At 41.5% G+C, this 27,740-nt stretch overlaps 1 protein-coding gene across 3 annotated transcripts in view; it reads left to right on the top strand.

Moving 5' to 3' along the window:
• The first annotated feature begins 3,208 nt into the window (after positions 1-3,208).
• NCOA5 (nuclear receptor coactivator 5) overlaps positions 3,209-27,740 on the top strand; it is a 30,008-nt gene continuing 5,476 nt past the window's right edge. For 2 of the 3 annotated variants that reach the window (XM_046679346.1, XM_046679348.1), the window contains exons 1-5: positions 3,209-3,345; positions 15,009-15,075; positions 23,876-24,202; positions 25,831-25,967; positions 26,935-27,061. In XM_046679346.1, the coding sequence (XP_046535302.1) occupies positions 15,038-15,075; positions 23,876-24,202; positions 25,831-25,967; positions 26,935-27,061 (629 nt within the window). In that variant the 5' untranslated portion in view covers positions 3,209-3,345; positions 15,009-15,037. The remainder of the gene's footprint in view (positions 3,346-15,008; positions 15,076-23,875; positions 24,203-25,830; positions 25,968-26,934; positions 27,062-27,740) is intronic. The other variant, XM_046679347.1, reaches the window with a different exon arrangement.

The following is a 27,740-nucleotide window of genomic DNA, read 5'->3' as shown; positions in this document are numbered from 1 at the left end:
ATAAACCCAGTAAAAAAATGGTCCAGAAATATCAACAGGCAATTCACAAAGGAAGAAAACTGGATAGCCGATAAGAAGCTCGATATCACTAAATTCAGGAAAATTAAACCTAAAACAACAAAAATATCATTGTATACCTACAGACGTAAGCAAAAATAAATAAATGAATAAAGTCAGAAAAAATCAAAAGTTGGCAAGGATATCTAGAAATGATATTTGTACATTGCTGGCGGGAGTATACATTAATACTTCTTTGGAGAGCAATCTGACTAAACTTCCTAAAATTCAACATGTGACACATGACAAAGTCAGCACTTCCACTCCTAAGTGTGTATCCTAGAAAACTCTGACATGTGTGCCCAAGGAGATACGTTCTAATGTGTTCAGTGCAGTACTCTTTGTAACAGAAAAAAATCTAACTGTTCCTTAGTACAGATACCTAAATTGCAGCTGATTCATGCAATAAAATACTATACAGCAAATAAAATGAACAAATTAGAGCAGTCTTTCTCAGGCTTTACAACACATCAGAATCACCAGTAGAGCTTGGTAAAGGACAAATTGCTGGGCCCTACCCCTACAGTTTCTGATTCAATGAGTCGGATGGGGCTGAAATTTTGCATCTCTAACAAGTTCTCAGTGTTCCTCATGCTGCTTGCTGGTCTAGGGACCATACTTTGAGAACCATTAAACTAATTATATGTTTAAATACAGTTAAATCTTGAAAATCTAGTAGAGTTAAAAAAATAAAACCAAGTTGTAAAAGGATACATAACATATATCTAAATACATTAAACATATATATGTATGTATATATATAATTGTATACATACATATATATACCTTTATTATGAAAGTAGAAAATATACATAGGAGAGCCAACCCTGATGGTCTAGTGGTTAAAGTTCCACACTCTCACCCCTGCAGCCCGGGTTCATTTCTCAGTCACAGAACCGCACCACTAATCTGCCAGCTGCCATGCTGCGGCGGCGGCTCACATAGAAGAACTAGAAGGACTTACAACTGGGATATACAACCATGCACTGGGGCTTTGGAGAGAAGGAAAGAAAAAACGGAGGATTGGCAACAGATGTTAGCTCAGGGCGATTCCTTAAAAAACACTCACACGCACATATATATATATATATTTACATGGGAATGTATTTCAGGAGTGCGATTATCTCCAGGAAGGGAGGGGAAGAAGATACAAGGAGAGTCTTAGTAGTGAGTAGAAAGGTATGTATTATATTATGTATTTTAATGTACATTTGAAATGTTAAGGAATTTTTAAAGTTTAAGCTATATAGTACCTATCTCATGGGGTTGTTGTGAAGAGTAAATGAGATAATGTGAAATTTCTGAGTGAGTAAAGATAGCAAGACAAAGTCAGGTCACAGAATCTCTGTCCTTGTATATCTAACCAAAAATAAATAAATAAATTAAGGTAAAAGATACAAAAAATTAATGAAGAGAATTAATCAATTCAACCAAACAATGAAAGGGTACAACTTTATGGCCTAAGCATCAAAAAAAGTTAACCAAGGAAAGAAACAGAAGATTCTGAACCGAGTCAAGTGTGGTTCTTAACCTGCCCCACAAAAGGATAACAGCAAAGTAGGTGAATCTACAAAATCCTGAGACTTCTCACCTAGAGTGAGTGAACAACCTCGGAAAAAGTAAAGGAAAAATCTCTAGGAGTACAAGCCCCTATTGGCCTCCAGGAGCTCTCAGCAGAGACGGGAAAAACCACTCAGCTTCCATTTTCCCAGGTGCCATGATGAATTATGGTAAGGATCTGAAGGCCAAGCTTATCTACTCAGAAGCATCGGGCACCATGAACTATTCACAAGGGGACAAACAACAGTAGAGTACATCCCTGTTTCTTTCCTTCAACTATTTACCTGTTTGCAATTACACAGTCAGGTGTGGTTATTTGCCCAGTTCTCTCCACTAGACAGTAATCTCCAAGAGAGCAGAGATGGGTCTGCATTTGCTCATGAAAGTGCCTAGCAAGTAGATGTATAATAAATTATATGGCCACCATGTAGGTGTATAATAAACATTCAGTGAGTAAATGAGTGGAGTGAGCACATGAGTGAGTGTCAAAGCAATCTGATTTGTCATAGTGCTCAAATTCCACAGCCACATTTTTTTTTTTTTTTTTTTAGGAAGATTAGCCCTGAGCTAACCACTGCCAATCCTCCTCTTTTTTGCTGAGGAAGCCTGGCCCTGAGCTAACATCCGTGTCCATCTTCTTCCACTTTCTATGTAGGACGCCTACCACAGCATGGTGTGCCAAGCGGTGCCATGCCCGCACCCTGGATCCGAACCTGCGAACCCCAAGCCACTGAGAAGCAGAACATGCAACTTAACCGCTGTGCCACGGGGCTGGCCCCCACAGCCACATTTTTACTGTGCATGCACTACTCACAAGGAGAAAAACTAAGACCCCTTGTGATCTGAGGCATTTCCTAACTAATAAAAGAGCCCACCTGATTCATATAGCAATAATCATGATTAATAGAGTGTATTTACAATTGCATGAGGAAATTCCATTCCTTGCGACAAACATATCCTGTAGATTAAACGAACAATAGTACAACATTTTACGTGCTTCATGGTCAACAGTTACATCTTGGGAAATTTATTTTTGACATTGAACGAATATTCCAGGAAGAAATAAATAACTCAAGAAGAACCTGTGACTCTATCACTGGAAGCCTTTTGCCTCGTCAGTGAAACTGATAGGGTACACAGCCTGTTTAAATGTAAATTTGAATAAAGCATTTTCTCTACCTCTCTGCTTTCTTTGTTCCTTGCGATCCGGAGGTTACGGGAATATATACACTGTTCTCCAGTACACACATCTACACGTGTTTTGCTTTTTCTTTAGTTTCATGCAAGAGTAAACCAAAGTAGGCTTTAAGTCATGTATTTCTACAGTTAAAGAGGAAGGAAGGCGCTCTGAAAATCAGAGGAAAGGCAAAGTCCTTCGGGGTGCGGGGACCAGGCCCGGGACCCATCCTCAGCCAGGGACGCCGTTACTAGGCAACCCCTCGCGTTCTCAACCGCCACCCGAGACCCACTTCTCCGCCTTCATTGCTAAGGAGATCGACGCCCCAACTCAGCCCTGCCGTAAACCCGCACGCCCTTGCGACATTGCCGCGCCTGCCGCTGCGTGCGCGCCCTCTGGCCCCCACTCTCCGCCCCGGCCGCCATTGCCTCGTGCCCGCGCCGGTCGGTTGGTGGCGCCTTTGTCCTACGGCGGACAGGTGGGCTGAGGCGGAGGCGGCAGCGGCGGGCCTGAGGCGAAGGAGCGGCCGGGAGCCCGCCGCCCTGGTAGCGGTGAGTGCCGGGAAGCGGTGGCCGTCCGCCGAGGCGCAGAGCTGACGGGCAGGCGGTTGAGGGGGGCCCGGGCCGGATGGGGAGGCTGAGGCGGGAGGGCCCGCTGGACGCGCGGCCGCGGCCTCGGGCTCGTCTCCGGGTGCGCGCGGGGCTGCGCATGCCCGGTGCGGGGCGCGGCCTCCGCTGGCTCCCGTCCGGCCCGGGCGCGGCCAGCCCGGGCGGCCGGTGATGGGCTCGGTGCGGCGGCGGCGCGCCGCAGCCGCCTGACTGTGCGCGAACCGGCGGCAGTAGCCCTGCAGGCTTGTTGTAGGGTAGGGCTGCACACCCCGCGCCCCTTCTCGGAGTGGTGGCGTCGCGCGCCCGCGGGTCCTCAGCGACTCGGTGGCGCAGTCGGGATTCGAACCCGGGCTGCGGCGGCCCGCCTCCCGGGCGTTCTCCGGGGCGGGCAGCGCCGTGCGCGAACCCAGCGCCGTCCCCGTCGCCGCCGCCTCGCGGCCCCTTGACAGCATCCTCGAGACGTCTCGTTGTCATGTGACACCCCCACCCATTTTATAACGCGGACCCCGGGCCCGGAGAACGGGGAGAGGAACCGTGCCCGAGGTTAACCCGGAAATCGGCGATGGAAACAGAGCCCCAGCCTGCTGGCTCTCCCGTCTCCAGGCCCGGGGCCCTCCCCGCGCCCGGACATCCCGCCTGGGGCGTTTTTTAGGACGACGTTTCCCAAATTTCAGTCTCTCGCGTTGCACCCTCACGTCCGTGTACCCTCTGTACTGCTGTTTGCCAAATGTTAATTTTTTTTTCCTTTAAACCGACTCTTTTTCTTCTTCTTAAATACGTTTGTTTAAAGTGGAAACGTAAACCACAAACCGTATAATGGAAAGCCAGTTATTTTTCTAATACTCGTAAAAAAAAAATAAATACCTGTCAATTAAAATAAACAGTGCGTCCTCGTTCCTCCTGAAATTATTCTGCGTTCCACGCTTTGGGAAACGCTGCCCCAGGAATATGGGGTTCATTGTGGTCTTGTGGCTTTAGCTCTGTGCGCAGAATTTTCCCCTGAGGCATGGCACCTTCCATGAAATGCCCCAGGATCTTGGGGGGTGACAATGGTATAAGCTTCATCGTTGTAAACTGATCTCACTGTTGACACACAAGGGGTGGTCTCGGGACTGCAGGAGCTGTCTGCCCAGGGGCGCCCGGTGTGCCGCCTCGGTTTCCCTGTAGCGTTGTGCCAGCAGCCTCACCGTTCAAAGATGTTTCTGCAAACGCCGATGGAGCAGATTTGGATTTTGACAACTCTAGATTTAATGTTTTCTGCATGAGTCTGTCTGGTTGTGAAAACTAACTTTTGTGTTGACGTTTCCAAGCTTTGCATTTTGGGCTTTATTTACAAATACACGCTTTGCCTTTGTAAAGCCCAAGCAGTACACATCTGCGATTTGTATTGGAGATCATCACTTGGCTATTTGTTAACATGAGTTCCTTTCTTCATTCTGGTTTCTTTGCCCTTTAGCTCATCTGTCAGCCTGCAGATATTCTTTGAAACCTCTGACAGTCTTTATCCTGAAACATGGAAACAGTGAATGTTTTTGTAGAGTGTGCTGGAGAAACCATATTGCAAGGCCCATTGGAAGGAATTTTTCTAGGTGCAGGTTGCTCAATGCCGCGTGCCTGTGAACACCACAGGTTTAGAGGAGGTTTCCTTTTTAAGTTAACAGTCTATTTGTAGTCTGCTCATAAACTCTGCTTTTGTGTGTGAGGGAGCAGTTTTACTTTAATTCATCGAAAGGAAACTTGGAAAAATTAGCTCAGGCCATGCAAAGGTTTTTTTCCTCAAAGGCTGTGTAAAAAAATCCATATTCCTTGGAGCTACTTTGGTCTGAGCACAATGTGGAACTTAGACAAGGCTCAGGTAATTTTCTTCACATTTCTAAGCGGCAGTTCTAGAGAAGAAACGAGAATTTCATTTTACTCTTCACTTTCTGAATTTCAGCAAATGGAACCTCATCTACCAGTGTTCAAAAGCTAAAAATAAACGTCTCTTGGAAAGGTGATAGAAGTCTGAGGAGAAGGAGTGCCTGGTGGTTTGCAACTTCATTTTAAATTACCATTGCAGGCGTTCTTTCTCTCTGGCCTGCAGATGGCAGTGCCTTTGCATGGCTTGTTAGTACTGGCGGAATTATTGGAATTCATTTGTGCTTTTAAGAATGAACACCTTTGGAGGAAATCTATTTGATATTTTATTCCCTGTAGGTTACATTGTTTCTTTGTTTTTGACTCCCCACATGAAGAATGAAACATCTATTCCTAAAGGGACTGTTGTCCTATTGCTGTTTGTGGTAGTGATAACAAGCACCTGGCAGTCTGTGCGGTTTACAAAGCAGGTTTACAAATACTGACTCATTTGCTCCTGCTAATCATCTTGTGAGATAGAGAGACTGGTATTATTATATCTTTTTTGCATGTGAGAAAACAATGGCTCAGAGACGTTAGATTTCTTGCCCAAATTAGTATTTAGTAGAACATAGTCAAGATGTTATTGAAGATAAAAGATTACGTGGTCAAGCAAAATTTGGAAATGTTGAGGTAAATTGATGTCCTTACTCCAGAATTTCTCAGAGGCTTTAACATACTAAACATCTGCAATGTGGATGTCCAAGAGAGGAAGATATGATGCCTTTCTCTCACTACCCTCCCATGAACAACTTGAAGTCCTAGTCTTACCCCAAACTGTCTGCTCTTTCTGCTACACTCTTTTTCCTCTCTGTACCTTGTGGTTTAGTAGTGATTGCCATGTGTCTTTGAGACCAGTGCTTTTAAAGCTCTGACAGCTTTTTTGTGCCAAAAGATTTGTCCTGTGAACAGCATACACATTTGTCTGTAGACTGCTCAGCTTAAGCAAAGTTAAAGTAAGCTATGAAGAAGTTAAAAGGGCAGTGACCAACAGAAAATTACCCTCTGTTAACTCTCATTAATGAGAGGCATTAATGAAAGGATCAGGGTAAGGCCACTGTCTGAAGCAACAGCGCATTAGGGAAATATGAAGTATACTGACAGCTAAATATATAATACCAGCATGCCTGCTGCTTTTTAAATGGTGGTTTTATTGCCACCAGATATGAATATTTATAGGGACGGTCATTTTCATTCTTTATCCTATCACTAAAAAAATAAGAGATAATAGGGCAATTGGACCAATTACTTTTATGTTAAGAAAATAATTCCCCTCAAAGAATCAGAACTTTTCCAAACCATAAGACTCTTTTTCCTTTGTTTCATGTTCAAAACAACATTATTGTTGACCTATATAAAGACCGCTGACTTTAGGCAAGGATCAGGGCAACTTAAGTTGCATTGGAGAACAGTTATAAAGCAGAGTGTTGTACAACTTTAGCTCTGTAAAATATCTTGAGTGGTCCCCTGGTTTGGATCTGGAATGATTGAGTTACTGAAGGTTGGTTGATCCTGCAGCTAGGGGGCAAGTTTTGGAGAACTTCGAATTATAAGTAATTTGGATTTGAGTGAGTATAGTTAATTATGCATTTGGAGTTGAAATAGTAGTAACATGTATTTAGGATCAGAGATGATACAAGTTTATTTTTTATCTCTTCAGAAATTATTTTTGATATCCAAAAAGAATAAAATAGGAAAAACATGATTTTCATTCACTTTTAAAACTTAGGAGTATAAATGTATAACTGAACCTTTTGCTGCCTTTGGAAAACTTACATTAGGACAGCATCAGAGTCACTAGTCACTGGTCGCTTGTTGGAAATACAGATCCTTGGGTGCAGCTCACCACTCCCAACTGATTGGTCTCTGGAGGGGCGGGCAGCTAGAGAATCTGCCTTTGAGAAACCAGCCCTGCAGTTTTTATGTACATTAAAGTTATGAGGACCCCTGATTTAGGACTTTAGAAAATGAGTTTTCACTGGAAATAGAAGGTTGAAGCAGATCCTAGTACTAATCTATTCCTATCCCAGGTTACTAATAGGAATTGACTACTCTAGTTTATGGTTGGGTTTACGTTAATGGGTTCATTTTAAGCAAGACCTTAATTTAACTATAAAATGTTTTGAGCTTTATAGTTTGAGCTCAAGGTAGGAATAGTTAGAATATCTGTGGACTTCTCAATATTTTAATTCCTTCCATTCACATCACCATGATGCTTTCACCTTCTTGAGAACAAAGAAAGCAGACCTACCAAGATTCTGTGGTCTGCTTCTTAACTTTAGATATGCTCCGCTTTGCTTTTAGTGGTTTGGACATGAAATTGCATGTGCGGCCATTTTTCTCTTTTTGCAAAGAGTTGCATTTCAATAAGAAAACAAAATGCCTCAAAAGAAGTGGATGTCCTCGCCCCTGCCAGCCAAACAATACTGACGGCTGTAGTTTGCAGAACTTTGAGAGAACTTTATAGTTGGCGGTTTGCCCTTTATTAGCCAAAGAAGAAGATAACCTGCTATCAAAAAGTGGCAAGCTCATGGTTAATATTTTTCCTGCCATTTTATGACTAGGTAATTGGAAAAAGAAGCTTAAATTTTCAGGGTACTTTCTAAACGATCACCTGCAATTGAAGAGAAGTGATGGACTGCGTACTCCTCCTTGGGAGGCAGAGGGGGGACACTGACCTTGTAATCAGATCTTCCTGTTGTTAGCTTTAGCACTGTGGAAACTTGGCTTGATGAGTCCATTGCCTTTGGCGGTAGCCATGTGGTTATACTTTCTGTACTGTTTTCAGGGATTATATTTTTACAGATTTTAGCCATTATAATGACACTTTCTTTGTAACAAATTATGAGTTATTTCCTCTTGAACACAGGAGTTTAGAGGGGTTTCTAAATGGAAGACCTACATATATGTTATGTATAAGCTAAAGGAGTAAATAGATAAGAGTAGTAGTTCTCAAATACCTGCCAAGAATCACCTGAGAAACTTGTTAAAATACAGATTCCTAGGCTTCACCCTCGGATTCTAAGTTTGAGACTGAGACTAGGAATCTGATTTTTAACCGTCTTCTCAGGCGGTGCTGATATATCTTCATTAAAGAACTGCGATGATGTTGGGCCGGCCCGGTGACACAGCAGTTAAGGTCGCACATTCCGCTTAGGCAGCCCGGGGTTCACCAGTCCAGATCCCGGGTACGGACATGGCACCGCTTGGCAAGCCATGCTGTGACAGGCGTCCCACATAGAAAGTAGAGGAAGATGGGCACAGTTGTTAGCTCAGGGCCAGTCTTCCTCAGCAAAAAGAGGAGGATTGGCAGTAGTTAGCACAGGGCTAATCTTCCTCAAAAAAAAAAGAAAAACAACTGAGATATGGAGAGTGAAAAAATATGTATCTATAAATGAGGAGGGAGAATGGGGAGTTGTTTAATTGGGTATAGAGAGTTTTAGTCTGGCAAAATGAAAAAGTTATGGCAATCTGTTGCACAACAATATGAGCATACTTAACACTACTGAACTGTGCACTTAAAAATGGTTACGACGATATAAATTGTACATTACGGCGATATAAATTGTACGTTGCATGTTTTTTACCACAAAATTTTTTTTAGAAAGATACTAGAAAAAAATAAGGAAGGGTAATTTATTGTCTGTTTCTTCCTGAACAGTGAATTGACCTAGTAGATTGTTGGCTGTTAATACTGACTCCTCTGGCCATCAGTTCATTTTATATCCCTTTATTGAAGGTAAAATCATAACCCTTTAAATATTTTTCTTCCACCTGTTTCCTTCAGCGTCAAACCAATGATCCTTAAAGAACATTTCTATAATGGGCAATATTTTGAATGTCTTAGGTTTATATTCTCCTTCTCTCCTTTTTTGGATAATAGACATACAGTAAGCCTTCGTTAATTTCGCTTCACTGAAACTCTGTTTACGGTAATTCAGTTCATAGCCTTCTAACAGGCCCTCTTGCCACCAATTTGTTCCTTTTCCATAGCAGAATTTTTTTCCATCTAGTCTAACTCTGGGTTGCATCTGTAATTCTTCTCTTTTTTCTTCCTCTTATCCCCCCATTCCCTACACTGAACTTCCTGTAATGTTTCTAACTTATTAGGTCCTTCACACCATTCCTTTACCTTTCCATGTGCTGGAATGACTTCTCTTTTTCTGGTAAACTCCTGCTCATCCTTCAAGACTCAGTTTAAACATTACTTTTAGACCTTCCCTGCCTCCTGCATCTTCCCTCTGCCCCCATTCTTCCCAGGCTCCTCTCTGCTCCACTCCTCTCCCCAGCCACACACATACACAAAGTTAGGCCTTCATTATCTCTGCCATAATCCCACTTTAGATTATATCGTGATTATCTGTGTGCGTGTGGCTCTCTCTTTTATCAAACAGTGAACTCCTTTAAGGCAGAGACTTTAGCCTTGTTATTTCCATGTGTCTAAGGCCTGGTACAGAGCGTGACACGTAGTGGACATAGAAGCGTTTGGTGTATTGATTATAAACTATTCTTTTCACGTTTATTAATTTACTGCTCTAAGGGTATCTGCTCATACAGTTTAGTTGAAATTTTGCTGTTTTGAATAAACCTATATTTTATTTTATTTTATTTATTTTTTGAGGAAGATTAGCCCTAACTACTGCAAATCCTCCTATTTTCTGAGGAAGACTGGCCCTGAGCTAACATCCACCCCCATCTTCCCCTACTTTATACATGGGACGCCTACCACAGCACGGCTTTTGCCAAGTGGTGCCATGTCCACATCTGGGATCCGAACCAGCGAACCCTGGGCCGCCGAGAATCGGAATGTGCAAACTTAACCACTGCCCCAGCCCCTAAACCTGTATTTTAAATTTTTTGGCTCAGGCTTAGATTAGCTGAACCTTTGTGAATCCAAATTAGTGAGTGTTTTCTCTTATTTATTTATTTATTCTTTGAATCAACGTAACTAACAATATCCGTGTTATCAGGTTCAGAGAATTCAGGTGACTTGACTAAATCCCCCACCCCCCCAAAGTAGGACTAAAACTCAAGACTTGCTGACCCAAGCCAAGCTTTCTCTTCAAAAGAAGTAAAAAGGGGAAGACACTAAATGTTGACAGAATTTTTGTCTGAGGAGTTGAAGTGAATGGAATATCAGTAGCAAAAGCCAGAAACACTGTAGTTTGAGGTGATAGAAATTGAAGTGGTGACTGAATAACTAGGTCCTTCCCTGTTGAGTGTCCGGGGCACTTACACTTTGAGGTGGTGAACACAGACAGGGCCTTTCCCAGGTTCCATCAGCGTTTGATCAGGGAGTGCTAGCAAGAGTGTTCAAAATGGAAGCCATGTCTTTCCGCTCTCTGTTGTGGAGGCAGCATCGTATACTGTTTAAGCACTTTGGTGTCAGACAGCCCTGGGTTTGAGTTCTAGCCCTGCCTCCTGATCATCTGGTGACCTCAGATAAGTCACTTAATTTCGCTAAACTTCAGATTTCCTCATTCACAAAATAGAGATCATAATAGTACTTAACTCCAAGAGTTGTAGAAAGGATTGAATGAGATCCTGTACGTAATGTTCTTAGTACAGGCTCTGGGACAGAGTAAGCAGTCTGTAAATATAAGCTATCATTGTTTCTCCCATTCCTGTTCCAAGGAATAATATTCTAATACAGTTAAAGATATAATAATTATTTTAATTAGAGAATGAAGGAGATAATCAAATATGAGGGAATGCATAGTTTTCAAAGTGAGCTTAAAAGCTTCATTTAGAAACAGCAAGCAGAGCATTCTGTTATCCCTGATTCATTACAGTATAACTCGTTATAATATCCTTGATGTTACAGAATACCATCAAAGTCATCTTTGTATATATAATTTTAAGTGAGAAGTCCTGTCCTTTCCCCTCCCAATATGGAGAGTTTAATATATGATATCCGCTGTCTTGTCACTGTGGTTTTCCAAGTGGCATTATCTTTATCGTCATGCATTTCCAATTAGTAATTCCTGATTATTAGTTGATTTTTAGTTAAACCTTTCGGGGAATTTTATTTCATGTTTGTAATCACTTACTGAAATTGTGTAGGTTTCTGGGTTCTTTCAGCAGCCACTGGTGGTACTGTCACTAAGTACTGTGGTTCATATGGCACTTGTTTAGAGTAATCCTCATTGTTTTCCATTGTAATAGCCTGTGAAGTATGAAAATTGATTTTAAGGTGAAAAGAGTTGTTTTGTGATGGTACAATTAAAAAATAGAGCAAAGCAGTTCTTGGTGCTGTGAATGAAACATGCGTTTTTATTTATAGCATTATCTAAGGATCATTGTGTGAACTCTGCTACATTAGTCTGAAGTAAAATTGTAGATTAGGCATTGTGTCTTTCTTGGGGAGTTCTCAACCCCATTCTTGCGTGATTTAAAACAGCTCTGCCGCTTCCTGCATAACATGTTTTCTGGGGTTGTTTTCTCCATTTTTCCTTTTATGTAAATCCCTTCAGTTGGTGCTGTTTTCCTTGTCTAAAAATCCTTACTGGAGAAGTGCTTTCAACTGTTTTCAGAAGACCAGATGGAAATTATACATATTCAGGCCAAGGTTAAGCACAAGGTGGTGATAATGATCTTGAATGGCATTCACATTGCTAGTATAGAAGTACCAAACAAGCTGAGGTGGAAGAGACGCTAAAAGACTGACTTTTGGTCTTAGGGCATTTGGCAAAGATAAAATATAACAAGAGAAGAAAGAAGCACCATTTCTTACCTTTTCTATGCAGCAGAGGCATTCCACCTCTCCTTGGAGACTCCCAAGTTGCCACTGCCCTCTTTTCAATTAAATTCCAATTTTGGTTCCCCATGTAATGTCCAGAAAGGTCCCCAAATTGTCTTTCCATCTTTTTTCTCTTTTCCTTTATAGTAACGTTATTTCTGTTTCCTTGGTGTGGATTATATATCTTTGTAAGGATTTAGGAACTAGTTAATACAAAAGCCCCGTTTACCAGTCCCAATGTTTGCATTTTCAAAGAGAAACTTGTTCAAATGAACCTTCAAACTCCAATTGATGGGTTTTCAAATTGTGTGACAAAAAATTGGGATGGGGCAAAAGTTTTTCACCTTGACTCTAAATCTTTGCTATACTGTGATCATCTCCCTGAAGTTATTTGTGCTTTTGGTAGCTTCTCTGTTCTTCCTGTGTTTCTAAACTCGTAGGTTTTCCAGAAGTTCTGTGTGCACATAGGTTAGGATTTTTTGGATATGGTGATTAGTGGTGGTGATAGTTTTGTTTTTATAACTCTCACTGGAAACCTCCCCAGCCCTACCCTAACCTGAGCAGTCCTCTTGGATAGTAATGAAACTATCAAAATTTTCAGGTCTCATTTTCTCCATGTCTCACCAAGATGGAGGTCTGAGGAACTGTTAAGTGGGGCAAATAAACAAACACTTGACATACCACACTAAAAGTTGGCTGACTCCCAAAATTAAGAAAATGGTCTGAGAGTTCTCTTTTTTGCATAAGTAACATAAGCCATACCATCTAAATATAGTTGTTTTGGACTACTCAATGAAAATAGATACTAGGAGGCAAATTACAATCAAAATGGTTTGACGATATCTTGAATGTTTAAACAATCTTTCAAGTAATTGCAAAAAAAGTTCACCAACTTCAAAGTAAATATTTACCTTCATTCTAACCAGAACTGGATTTGCCCCGAAGGTTTATAATACATGACTGCTTTGGTCTCCCCAGTCCTATATGTAGGCACTCACAGAACTGGGTATAATTATACAATATAAATAATCTTTTTCATATGATGAGAACAAATTATATAGCATTAGTAGAAACTTACCAGTTAAAGTAGTACCATAAGTTCTGTGTTCTCACCTAGATGTTTGCCAGGTCAAGTCAATGTTTAGATGAGTTTTCTTTATTCACCAGACCATGTGTTAATATATGGAATCCTACTGGGAGATATGGTACTTGTTTAAAATAAATCTTGACACCACCACCATTCCCAGTGTATTCCAGAGATACTTTGAAAACTACTTAAATGATCAAAGACATTACATTTCTCTCTGAATCATAGTCACCCGGTATTAGAAGGCAGTACAGAGTAAGTGAGCAGACTAGGTCGGTAGGCCCTTGTAAACCTGAGCTGATGTTCTTCACAATTACATTTAAAAGAACTAGATACTCCCTGTAAGGCTTATCATTATGTAATATGTAATTCAGATGTTAGTGAACTTTAAGAGTTGTAAATTGTGCAGGTGCCAGGTGCAGTACCAAAGCCATGGTCAGATACTACTGGCCAAGTCCTATATAGAAAATATTTCCTGAATTTTTGACAAGAGAGGGATTATAGCTTCTGTCTGCTTAATTGAAAAAGTAAGAGGCAATTTATGTAGAATATACTTCTCTGACTATTTCGACTTATTTTACCTTTTGACCTTTGTCAAAAGGCATTCTTCTCCTAGACATAATAGAGAGAGACTTCTGACTGAAAATGGAATTGAATATCATTCTCACTTGAACAGGAACTCAGAAGTTCACAACATAGTAGGGTAAAGTCTATACCAGACCTCTTAAGCTTGTTTGTTATTACTGTGGTCTTTCACATGATAGGACTCTGGTTGGAATTTTTAAAATACATAATTACTGTTTTAAAGCACTTAATTATGTGAGTGCTTAATACCCTTTAATGTCAGTAGGTAGACTATTAATTGCTTAATATGGAACAATCGGAACAAAACTACACTGTATCAGGAAGCAGTTTTATTTCTTCATTCAACTAAAGTATGAAATTTTTCATGCGTTTATTTGTCTTTAAGTCATATAAAAATTGTCAGGTGTTATCTTTGGGCATGGATTTGTACATTTCTTTAGATACTTCGTCAATTCTTACTTATACATAGTGTTTTTGTTGTTCACTTCAATTTTTGTGAAGCAAGTTTGTTTTGTTTTTAGCAAGCAGATTTTAACTGGGCAAATTGGCTTTTCTATAAGTATATATGATTCCACTGTTCTCCCTTATCTGGTTGTATATACCAGCCTTCTCTAATGGAAACTTCTTATGAGTGTTTTCTTATCTAATCGTACTATACCAAATGCCAATTCTTATTCTTAGTTACCTATCTATGAGGGTTATAGATGTTAACGTATCATATACTTTGTTTAGGAAAAAAAATTAATTTCTTTCCTACATCTCATTCTGGAAGATTCTGTCCAATGGAATGTAACACAAGGCACACTAAAAGGAAGCCCTGCTTTATGGAATGTTGGAAATTTTAAGACAATGGAGTCCAACTCTTACTTCTTTATAACGTAAAATGGAGTTATTTGCCTTTGCTCTTTTTTTTTAAACTCTCTCTCCCCTTATCTTTCTCCTTTTCTCTTCCCCTCAAAAAAGAATCATTCAACTGACTCTCCAAGAGTTTAGGTTTCCTCCTTTGGAGGAGGCAGATGTTAGGTTTAGGGCTCGACAGAGTGGTAAAGCATTGGCGTAATCAAATCAGTTTTACACACGTTATGTGTTAGAAAACTGAAGGACGTTCCTTACCAGCCCTGACACTGTGCTGCCGTGACCTAATAAAATTGCCCAAGTGACGGTGTGTCTTCTGAATGGATTTTCTTACACCGTCTGCTTGTCGTTGTAGTTTTTTTGTTGTTGCTTTCATTTGAAATGTGCTGATGATCTTGTTTTTATTCCGTAGCATTGAACAGATGGGTTGATTATTCTTTTCAGATATTAATAAGGCAGCGGAAAGAAGAAATATGAATACGGCTCCATCAAGACCCAGTCCCACACGAAGGTAAAGTACCCTGAAGCAGTGAGTTACCCTGGGAGAGTTGGGCTCTGGGGAGTTAAGCCCAACTTCGTACATCAAGGGTCTTTTCTTCCCCCCAACAAATCAGAAACGCTCAAGCAAACAATAAGAACATGAACTTTGTGTGAAGGGCCTTGCTGCTTTTTTAAACATACATCAGGAGATGCAGAGGAAGCTTTGTGTTTTCGGTGGCAAACCCAGCAAGTTCAGCTTGCAACATGAGTTGCAGGTGATTGGAAGAGGATGAACCTCTGTCTGTCCCCAGCTCACGTGTCAGTGGGAGCCTCCACCGCAGGAGGAGTGCCCCAGGGCCGTTGGTGTGTGCCATGCTGCACTGCAGCAGGCAGCAGAGATTCGACTCTTCATTCCAAATGGCTGCCGGTCCAGATGTTAACCCAGGTTTACGCAAGTGCTGCTTGACAGATTGCTGCCGTGCCTGTGCCGCACATCCCCTGTTTGCTCGCATGCTTGGGTTACCTATTGAGGGGAAATAAAAAGGGCAAAAACACTCTACTTCTCAGAAGTCTCCCTTTTTCTTAGCTTTCCTGGAAGTAAAGGACATTTCCCCAATATATTCTTCCTTCTAGTATATACAAAAGAGATAGTGCTGACGTGTACCCTCGAGATAAGCATTAAATTGACCTCTTCTCTCAAGGAAGATCCTTATTAATGTTATCATTTACACCAAAAGATGAGTATATTGTATCCAAACTGTCTGGCCTCATAACAGCACGCAAGTGGATGCAGTGTGTGTAGTTTTGTGTGGAATGTAGACAGATATGATATATTTCATATCTGATGTCTCTTCAGGGCCCAAGAGGATACACAGTATGGATTTTGCCTTTGCCCCCAGGTAAAAATGCCAATTTTCCACAGTAAACTTTATACCTAAACTACGTACCACTGTAAACTACATTTCCTACAGTGAACTGAACACTGCTGAGTACGGTGAATCCTAGTCTGTGCTGGTAGCTCCACACGTCACCTGTGGATATACCCAACTGAGCACTGGCAGATAACATACAGCTGTCCTGCTTTGGGACAAAAACATCTGTGTTTTGTTACCTACTTATTGGAAAGAATAGCTGTGGTATGTTTGGTGTATATGCCCCTACTTGGAAGTGAAAGGTATTTTCTAACCTACCAGGAATAGATAACACACGTCTGCTCTGCAGAGTTCAAGCAGACCCTAGGAACAAAGTAATGCTGCTGATTTCAGTTGGATTCTTTGAGCACTCTGCCTACACAGAGTTGTTGAATCTGACACCACAACAACAGCTACGCTACAGCTGTCATGTGGATGCCCTAGCCATCCATTGATTTCACTGCAGAATTGAGCATATATATTTGTTTTCTGTCTCTTCTCCTTAAACCATTAGGAATGCCTGCAGCTTGCAGGTAAATGCTATATTGATTGATTTTGTGTCTATGTGTGAGTATCCTTAAGAACATAAATGAATCCTGTAGAACTTCAACAGTTCCATATAATGTCTGCTTCCGTTATGTTGCATCTAACCATGCTGCAGATGTTGGGTAGTCCCATCTGTGTTGCTCCTCATTGCCCCAATAAACATGGAATACAGGTGGCTTAGAATTTGCATCTAATGGCCAGAAATATGGGGTTCCCATTGGAAGCAGTGGATGCCAAATGGCTTGAAAAAAGATACAGTGTGTATCCAATTTCCAAGGAGCTCTAATGTCTGTGTTTCTGAACAAGGTGGCTTGCCAGAGGAGTGTGGAATTGGTAACTGTAAAGATACTGACTCCACTAGTAAAATCCTCCCCACTTTTGTCCCCATGATGCTTATGATCTCTGGATAATGTTGTCTGTGTGTTTCCGCAGGCAAAAAAAAAAAAAACAGGGCACATTGCAGAATAAAGAGTAGTTCCTGATCATGCTGTGGATTGAGAAGAATATTTTATGTCGTCCCATTAATAATACTTAACCAAATGCTTTTAACATTTCCAGTTGATTGTAGGTATTCAACAAACACTGGCAATGTTAGGGAAACAACCAACTCCCTTGGTTGGAATCCAGTGTAGCCATTGGCAGGCATTAAATTAAAAAGATTAATTTCATCCTAACCTAAAATGTAACTCCATAATTTCATCAGTAATAGAAGAAATAGCTTTATGCTTTTTTTTTAAGTAACAGCACCCCCCCCCCCCGAAAAACATTCAAACAGCATTGGAGGGGGCCTTTTACAATGTTCTCCTTACCACTATAAATATGTCACTTTTATATACCTTTTAAAATAGCGCCTTCTGCAGAAATAAATTCTAAAATGAGGTTGTTTGGGATATGGATGGAGCAGTGGCTTCCTGCTTTATTTATAATCGATAGGAGGGACAGCTAGGCTAATTCACATTCCATTAAGAATCAGTCTTCCCCTCAGTCATATGTCCCTAACTGGGTTCCTCAGCATGTTATTTACTTGATTTAGTTTCACACAGTCATGCTTAATAAGGTTCAGGGAAGAGGGATGTCACGTTTAATAAAATCTGTTCTGAACCCCATCTAAAACCTAGGCAGAGTCCTAGTTTTTTACCTTTAAAAATAAAAATTTTAAAACCCTAAAGCCAGATAAATTGAAAATTATGTTCCAAATAGAACACTAACATTTTGATCATTGCCGTGATCATGCATTCTCTCTTAAGATACAGCAATAGGGCAGAAATAAAATGCAATAAGTAGGCAAAATGGGTGGGTGGTTAGCCTGGAAGGGACTAATCATTTCTCTGAGAGTGAACACTGGATATCACTCTCTTTGGGTGCGTGCTTCCAGTCAAAGCTTTGAGGTAGTTCCAGATGTACCAGTATTTTGACAACAACCAAACTTCCTGCGTTTGGCAACCCTAGTAATGTGGTGTGCCCCAGCCATAGAGAATGCATTGTTCACAGGAAAAAAACACTGTACCTATAGCAAATTTTTCCCTTAAGTTGTACCTCTATGTCTTCAGTGCTGCTACTTTTAATAAGAAAATTGTTTTTAAGCGTGCTGGCAAGACCTTTGTAACACCTCATTTTGCTGGACTTTAACCTTGAGTGTCAAAACACTTAGGTGTCTTTGGGAATTTTCACAGGATTATCACCTCTTCAAATGTCTCTGTAAGCGACAATTCTGCTGGCATTGCTCTCTGTTCAGTACTATGTCTCCCTAATGACTCCAGCTGCCAGTGTGTAATTCTGACAATATTGGCCCAGCCAAGCAAAGAACTCTGCATCAGGGATCCCTGCTATAGATCAAATTTCAGCCTGAATTCTCATCATTTAACCTTTGGACCACTTCATTGGACTCCTTTGAGTACACTGCATAGTTACCAGGCAAGTCGTGTGGCATTGGTGCTTCGCGTTAGTCCTTACCTTCTTCAAAGACTGGACCTTTATTCGGGTTATACCTCACATGTTCTCATTTTCCATCTTCAGCTCAACACCTTGGCAACTCAGGTCTTGGAGCATAACCTTATGCAGAGGTGGCCTGCAAGTGAGACTCTGTATTTCTTAATCCTTCCTCCATGACCTAAAGAAGAGCAAATAGAATTAACTTGTCTACATCAAAAGCTCTGCAGAGAGTTTTCCGCATGTATCTGTGAAGGATCTTAGGCCTGGTGCCTCTTTGGTGAAAGTCATCAGGGATTGGTTCATCGGAAATAACCTAGCTGTTGACAAGTTTCTTATGTAGCCAGAGATGATTTCTACGTATCCACAGTGCTAATTCCTTTGATAACTGCTTGTTCCTTGGGTATGAGACAGCCCGAGCTCTAGGTGGGCCTCACAATTAAAGATTCCAGGCTGTGATTACCTCTGCACTAACACTTAAAGAAGAGCCATCATTTCTCAGCAAGTGCTCCATCCACCAACAGAAAAGCCGGATTTGTGCTTGAGAATATCATCAGCGTGCTTCCTAGGGAGAGGCATAGGCACTTACAAAACTTGGATCTGTGAGGTGTGATGTCTCATTGCGCCCCACATCCTACGTGTACCTAATGGCAAAATTCTGCACAAGTCTATCATCTCCATTTCTGACAGTAGCAGGGAGCCATTATGGTGGGGGGTCAACATCACACAGCAGCCAACCATCTAGATAAGGATATTTGTGGACAGTATCTGTGATGGAACAGAAGTATGAAGAACTGATGAAGGATTCTTTTCAGGAGCAAAAAAAGGCTGGTCCTCCCAAGGAAAATATTCCAGTGAATAAAAAGGAGATACTGATGAAGAGAAGGACAGAGAGACCTTCCTCCCTGACTTTATGTACAGCCAAGGCCAAAGAACACCATCCTGAACTTGAGATTTCAGTTCTAGCCAGAGAGGTTCCGAGTTCATCAGTCTTCCAAGATAATCGTCTGTCAATTCTTACTGGGTAGGCTCTCAACTGCCTAGTGCTCTACAAACCCTGCCAGTCCCCAGGAAGAGAAGCGGTTCTACCAGAAGCACATCACTTGCCATCTGAGCCATGGTTTTTCCCTTCGCCCATCCTTCCTTTACCTCTCAAATGTTTCCAAATGATATGACTATATTTCTCTCAAGGCAAGGAGCATTTGGCATTTTTCCCCCATGCTGAATAGATGAGGAATTTGCAACAGAATTTTAGTAGTGTTTGTCACCTGCCTTCAGTTTGTGAACTACAGTGCTGAGATTTATTTAACCACCGTTCAGTTTCTTTTTAGCGTCTAGCGACCTGGTAACTGAGGGTACAGTGGTATTTGGTCTCCAGCAAAACACCTCTGGTGCCCTGGGATGATATTAGGAACCTTACTATGCTACACAAACTTGGTTCTAACGCACTTATCTGAGCTCAGCATCCCGTTCAGCAGGCTTTGTCCTTGGGGCACTCGAAATGCTCATACTGCACCACCCTTTTGTTAACTAGTTCTTGTTTTGAGAAAGATGTTGGGGCCAGCTTCAGGAGCCCTTTTGTTCTGGGGAGTTCTTTGTTTGGGTCCTAAAGTGACCCTAAAGGGGTTTTTGTTTTGTTTTTGTCTCCAGAAGAACAGCAATCTGCCATACTGCTCATCTTTTGGAGAAAGGAAAAAAGCTTTTGCCTTTTCGTTTTAAGAAATTATCATCATCTCTGTCCCTACTTCCACCACTCCTTTGGTTCTTTTCCCCCTTGTGATACCCTCTTCTACGTTTTTACCCAGAAGGCAATTGAGGGGGAATTAGTAGTTTTGTTGCACATGGACTCATTGAGGGAAGGGGAGCCGCTTACCTTCTCAAACTGGAAGCATGAACCCAGACTTTGGGAATTTAGGGTTATAGTCAACATTCAGGGACGGACTCTAACAGGTAAGTAAGGTATTTCAGTGGATTCAGAAGAATGGGAACCAAATATGGCATTTATAATCATCCTAAGGCTGTGAATGAAATGCTGTGACATGGTGTTTTTATCCACATCTCCACGCCCATTTCCACCAGCCCGAGGCTTTGTGTGTGGTCTGTGGTCTGTCAGGTTCATGATCTCTCTCAGCCCTGACTGCCAAGAACACTTGAAATCTGATTCTACCTCTAATGACTTTTTCTAACTGCTCCCCAAGGCAGGTTTATCTGCTGATCATTAATCCAGAAGTACTTGCAGTTGTCCCTTCCCATTCGCTCCTGAGTGTTTGCCCACGTTATACACAATATCAGATGTTACACATGTTAGGAGGATTACTTGACATAAAAGTTGAAGTAAGAACCTTGGTTAGTCTGCGCTTTATTCTAATAGAAAAATGTTTAGCTGTCCTCATTTAGATTCCCTGGTCTCCCATATGTTTGCTCTCACAAATCAGGAGTACTTGTAACCCTAAAATACATGACAAGGACTTTTTTGTTTGTTTTATGTTTTTTGGTGAGGAAGATTGGCCCTGAGCTAACATCTGTTGCCAATCTCCCTCTTTTTTTCCCCCCTCCCCAAAGCCCCAGGACATAGTTGTATACCCTAGTTGTAAGTCATTCTATTTCTTCTCTGTGAGACACTACCACAGCCTGGCTTTATGAGCAGTGTAGGTCTGCACCCAGGATCTGAACTGGTGAACCCCAGGCCACCAAAGTGGAGCGTGTGAACTTGGCCAGTTGGCCACAAGGCTGGCCCTGACAAGGACTTTTCATCGAAGCAAAATTGGCATTTAAATTGTTTTTGCTGTGCCCATGTGGATGAAGTAAAATTGAGGTTTTCTACCAAGCTGAGGGCATCATGATGAATGCCTAATATGTGTAATCATGGCAAATGACAGAAGTATAAACCAAACAGTGCCTGCTCTTGAAAGGCTTATAGTTTAGTTGAATAATTCAATTCATTACACATTTACTGAACTCCGTACCGTGTCCTAGGAATACAAAACCTTCAAGAGAGCTTACTGTTTGGTAGGGAAGCCATGTAAACAAGCAATTACACAACAGCGTGATAAATGCAGTAATAAAAATATGTACAAGAGCAAGATTCATTCAGCTTGTTTATAGAGCATCTGCATGCCAGACATAAACCTACATAGTGAGTTCATAGTGGAGAGTCAGACTGACAGTCCTTGTCCTCATGGACTTGCGGTCTAGTGAGGCAGACAGACATTAAACAAGTAAGGTAGATACGTCGAATTGTGATAAATGACATAAGTAAAAACAAGTGCTATGAGAGAACGTGGCCAGGATTTAGGGGCAGAAGATAAACTTTTAAACTAACAGAATCAGGCAGCATGGGATACTTGTGCCTGAGACCTGGAAAGTGAGTATGGATCTGTTCCTGCTGCTCTAGTAGAGGCGTCAAGAAAAACTGGCTAGTTGTAGCTGGAAGACCAGTCTGGCAAGAGAGCGGCAAACTAGGGAGAGGGTGAGATGAGGTTGGAGAAGACAGGAGCCGAGACTGTGCAGCATCTTACTGGTCTTAGTAGAGATTTTGGATTGAGTTCTAAATACTATAGAAAGCCAGTGACAAGTTTTACATATTTAAAAAAGATCACTCTAGAGTAATCTGAAGAAAGATTAGGAAAGAGGCAAGAGCAGAAATGGGGAGACTAGAAGGCTCTAAAGGGAGAGAGGATTGTGGGTTGGCTTTCAGTGGTCCCAATGGAGGTAAAGGAACGTGGGCAGAATGGATATCAATTTGAGGGAAAGAATGAACAGAATTTGGAAATATGATTAGAAGAGTGGATGGGGCTTTAAGGAAAGGATGACATCCGGTTTCCTGGCTTGAGCAACTGAGTAGGTGGATATGTCATTTATTGAGATGGAAAGGATTGGAGGAAGAGCGTATTTGTTGGGGAAGATCAAGAGTTCAGGGCAAGTTTTTTGGAGGAGGTAACTCATAAAGTGGGTCAAACAAGAAGGCATTGCTGTAAAAAGGTAAATCCCAGATCAAGATGAGTAATAGAAATAGTAAGTGCTCTAAGAGTTGAGCAGGAGGAGAGAGCAGCAGTTACTGGGGAGATTAGAGAAGATTTCTTGGAAGACATGGGACATGAATTTGTGAGGATTGGGTGATACTTGGATTAGTGCAGGACAAATATTCCAAGTTGAAAAACCATGTGAACAGAAATATTGAGACAGGTAAGTCGTGTGAAGTAAGTTAGAAGAATAGCTTAAGGAGAATTGAAGAAGTTGAATCGGGAAATGAAGGAGAGAGAATAGTTGGAAAAGGGGCTGGATTTGTTAGGGAGGGATGCCCGGAAGCGCTATAGTCAAGCTGTGATTGGTAACAGGAGGCAATTCGGCTAGTTAATATGGTATTTATATGTGTTGAGTGAAGTGAAATCTGGAAGATTGGTTTTTGTTTTGTTTTTTGGAAACTTGTTGGTGCCAACATAGAAGTAGAGTTTGGATTGAATATATGAATCCAGTGGGAATAAAAAGGAAAAACAAACAGGATTCAAGTCACTCCCTGGGGTAGGGAAGGAAGAATCAAAGTTAACTTTGAAGAATTTAAACCTTGCTAAGTGGGAGATGATTTTGGGCAGAAGTGAAGAAGTCGAGAAGGGGACTGAGTGGGTTGAATAAGGAGTTTAATTTTAGATATGCTTCGGTTGAGTTTCCAGTAGAGGGGAACATTTCATGAAGAATATTGAATCAGAGCAGGCGAAACGTATCTGTGACTGCAAACACTTGTTTAAAAAAAAAACCTTGGCGAGAAGGAACCAGGTTCTACATAAACCTCAGATTGCGGGACCGCTACCCAGTAACTGTGTTGAGAAGTCAGAGAAACAGAGTGTTCTTGTACTTGACTGTATCGTGTTAGACTATTTCTTTTATCCCTTAATTTGATTATCCTGCTAGATATTTTAAGTGAAGTTTTCTGTACTTTAAGGATAACTCTCTTGATCACTGTTACTTTGTATGAGATTGTACCATTTGCTCTTTTTTCCTTCATGAGTCTTGCCACTATGTCTCCCCAACTTTTTCCCCCTTTTAAAATCTCTTTCAAACAAGTCTGGTGGGAGAGAATAGGTTCTAAGGGAAAGACACTTTCACTTTGAAAACTTGTTGAGATTGTGATGATAGTTTGGCATGCATAAGGAATACGGAATGATTCCCTGAAGCCTGGTAAATACTATGACCCAAGTCAGAACCTTTGGTTCTGGGTCGTACATTTTTCCTTTGATGTCCTAATCTTTTGAGATTCTAGAACCTACTAGTCTTTATTTGCTGACCAGATGGGTGACCGTCCTTAAAATTTTAGTCATGTTCTCACTGTTTGGCTCTATCTTTTAGAGAAAAACGCTTGAAAAGGGTGGGGGCTTCCTCCAATAAAGAGCTAAAGGGGTGGCTACCTTCAGTTTCTTTGTCTTAACATCTTCTTGCTGCCTCCCACAGAGATCCATATGGCTTTGGAGATGGTCGAGATACAAGACGTGATCGATCCCCAATTCGAGGAAGTCCAAGGAGAGAGCCCAGGGATGGCAGAAATGGCCGGGATGCCCGGGATAGCAGAGACATGCGAGATCCCCGAGACTTGCGGGACCACAGAGACAGCAGAGACATTCGGGATCACAGAGACAGCAGAAGTATGCGTGATGCTCGGGACATGAGAGATCTTAGAGACTTTCGTGATCTAAGAGACTCCAGGGATTTTCGAGATCACCGGGACCCCATGTATGACAGATACAGAGACATGAGAGACTCCCGAGAACCCATGTACAGGTACATATGCAGCCAGTCTGCTTGTTTTTTTGTAACAGTTCTTTTTATGTGTGTTCTGCTGAACTAATTAAGAGCTCTCTAAGGGTGGTTATGTTTCCACTGTCTATCAAATGGTAGATGTGCTGCTCAATAAATATTTGCTGAATGTGTGAATGTTTGATGAATTATGCTTCATGGATCAATCTTGGTATCTCCCTGTGGCCTATGAAAAGCAACATTGTGCAAATGGAAGAAAGATGGAGTGCAGATTATTTTGGCAATGCAAAGGCACGGGGAAGGCACACAAATGGCTAGTAAATACATGAAAAGATGCTCAACATCATTAGTCATCACAGAAATGCAAATCAAAACCACAATCAGATACCACTTCATGCCCACTAGGATGGCTGTAATAATTTATATTAAAAAACCAACAACAACAGAAAATAACAAGAGTTGATGAGGTGTGGAGAAATTGGAACCTTCATACATTGCTGGTGGGAATGTAAAATAGTGTGGCTGCTGTGGAAAACAGTTTGGCAGTTCCTCAGAAAGTTAAATATAGTAGGATTACTGTGACCCATCAAGTCCTCTCCAGGGTCTATACCCTAAAGAAGTGAAAAGAGGGACTCAAACAGATAGTTCTATGTGAACGTGCATAGCAACATTATTCACAGTGGCCAAAAGGCAGACACAACGCAAATGTCCATCAGTAGATCAATGGATAAGAAAACAAGATATATCCATACAGTGGAATATTATTCAGCCATAAAAAGGAAGGTAATTCTGACACCTGCTACAACATGGATGGACCTTGAAAACACGCGAAGTGCAATAGGCCAGATAAACACAAAAGACAAATGTAATGTGATTCCACTTATGTGAAGCATCTAGAAAAGGCAAATGCATAGAGACAAAGTAAATTAAAGGTTGCAGGATTGGGGCATGAAGAGTTACTGCTTAACAGGTACAGAGTTTCTGTTCAGACTGTTTTGTTCAGGGTGATGAAAAATTATGGTACATGGGGCCGGCCCGGTGGTGCAGCAGTGAAGTTCGCACGTTCCGCTTCTTGGCGGCCTGGGATTCACCAGTTCGGATCCTGGGTGTGGACATGGCACCGCTTGGCAAAAAGCCATGCTGTGGTAGGCGTCCCACGTATAAAGTAGAGGAAGATGGGCGTGCATGTTAGCTCAAGGCCAGTCTTCCTCAGCAAAAAGAAGAGGATTGGCAGTAGTTAGCTCAGGGCTGATCTTCCTCAAAAAGAAAAAAATTATGGTACATATATAAGGGGTTTTTTTTAGCCACAGCTTTTGAAAAGCACAGGGAAGGGGGATGGAGAGATAATGGAATGGTTCGTCAAAATTAATATCAATCATTGCTACCAGTTATTTTGCACTTACTTTATGCCAAGGACTATGCTGAGAGCTGTCTGTACATTTTCCCAGTCATTTTGCAAGGCAAGTTAACTCAGTCACAGCCTCAGAGCTAATAAGCAGTGAGTCCCAGATACAAACCTTGTTCGTCTAATCCCAAAGTCCTGTGCCTTACTGTGCTTTAGTTCGACACAGGGGACTGGGTCTTGAAGAATTCTCTATATCTGATTTTTGCAAGGTAAGTTTTAACTTTGTGCAATTTCTTTAACTTTTCAGGAGAGAAGGCTCTTATGACCGATACCTGCGAATGGATGACTATTGCAGGAGAAAGGATGACTCTTACTATGACCGTTATAGAGATAGCTTTGATGGACGAGGCCCTCCAGGCCCAGAAAGTCAGTCTCGTGCAAAAGGTAAATTAGCAGAAACAGCATATTCCTAATACTGGTAGAACACTTTACAAAAGAAGGAAGGAACCAATAACCAGTTGAAGAGGGGCTAATGACTTAGCTAAGCAGTTCGTCAGAAGAAGAAATACGAATAGCCTGTCAATGAGCTTGGAAATCATTTCTGAAATGCAAACTAGCACCTCGTCTGGGTTAGTCATCCAAAAAGAGGAAATAAATATGAAATACCAGCAATAAGAAATGAACATGAGATTGGAGCTGAAGTGCTTTCTTTTTGCCCATTGACCAAATAACTACAACTATCTGCGTTTTCTATGCAGTATGTGGGGTTTTTTGTTTTATTTATAATTTCTAACAGCATCTCTTTTTTAGATAAAGATGTGTTTTTTAAAAGCCTGGTTTTTCTCAATACATCGTTAAAGATTTTTAAATTGTTTTATGCCTGGTTAAGTTGAGATAAGAACCTGATTTTTAATTTGCAATAAAACTTTGCTACCTGATTTTTTTTTCCAAAAAAAATCTAGTACCTGTCAATAGGAGTCTTAAATAGTTGTCCCAAAAATGCAAATTAGAATAATAATGAAATATGTTTTACCTATCAGGTTGACAGGAATTTTTAAAAATGACAATCCCCAGTGTTGACTAAGATGTAGAGAAATAGCACTAGGGGATCCGCCTCTGTGGAGGGGTAGATCAGTAACAGCCTTTCTAGAGGGCAATTTGGGAATATGTATCAGATGAAGCATTCAAATGACCATGCCCTTTACTCCAGCCATTCCATTTCAATGAATTTATAATACTAAAAAATACTTGTTCTGGTTATTTTTAGGGGCCAGTCTAGAAGATTAATTCAGAGAGACAGTGTGTTATGACCTTTGCCTACAAGTACTTTAGGATTCAAAATAAGGCTTGTGACTTATTTTTATAGAAAGACACAGTCCATATTTCAGTTTTCCCTGGTGGTACCTTGCAGAGCGTTTGAAACGTGAGGAACGGCGTAGAGAAGAGCTTTATCGTCAATATTTTGAGGAAATCCAGAGACGCTTTGATGCTGAGAGGCCCGTTGACTGTTCTGTGATTGTGGTCAACAAGCAGACTAAGTAAGAACCCTTTGGATATTTCTCCTGAGTAAGGAGAAGGTTCAGAAGAGAAATTCAGGCTCCCTCTTGGCAGCTCTACTCTCTGGACTTGGGATGAGTATTCTCTCATTGCTGTGCTGTGTTAGCCAGAGTTCTTTCAGTTGTGGGTGACTGAAAACCTGTTGCAAACTGGCTTGGGCCCCCAAAGGGAAATTTTTAGTTTACTTGACTGAGAAGTTCAGGCATGGCTACATCCACAGTCAGATCATGTTGTCAAGACTTGATCTCTGTTCCCTTCGTTCTTAAACAGGATTTCTACTTGAAAAGGCAGAATGGCACTGGCCCTAGACAAGTGTCTTCTTAGCTTAGCAAACCCAGTGGAAAGAGAGCCTCTTTTCTCCAGTGCTTCCCCCTAAAGTCCTGGAATTGCTTCTCATTGGCCTGACCTGGCTCACTTCCCCATCCCTGAATCCGTCCCTTTAGCCAGTGGTGCTGGGATGCCCTGCTTGGCAGGGGCCAGGTCATGGGCCCATCCCTAGAGCTAAAGGTAGGATTAGCCCTGTGGAACCATGTGGACTAAGTGGGAGAGGGATGCCTTTCCGAAGGAAAATCAAAGAAGGAATATATGCTGGTCAGGCAAAGCAGTAGATGCTCCCTTCATGGAACAACCCCGAATCCCCAGGACTTGGGGATGCATATG

Source organism: Equus quagga, chromosome 12, assembly GCF_021613505.1.
Source record: "Equus quagga isolate Etosha38 chromosome 12, UCLA_HA_Equagga_1.0, whole genome shotgun sequence".
Lineage (NCBI taxonomy): Eukaryota > Metazoa > Chordata > Mammalia > Perissodactyla > Equidae > Equus > Equus quagga.
Note: the sequence above shows the minus strand (reverse complement) of the source record. Positions and strands in the feature narration are given on the sequence as shown.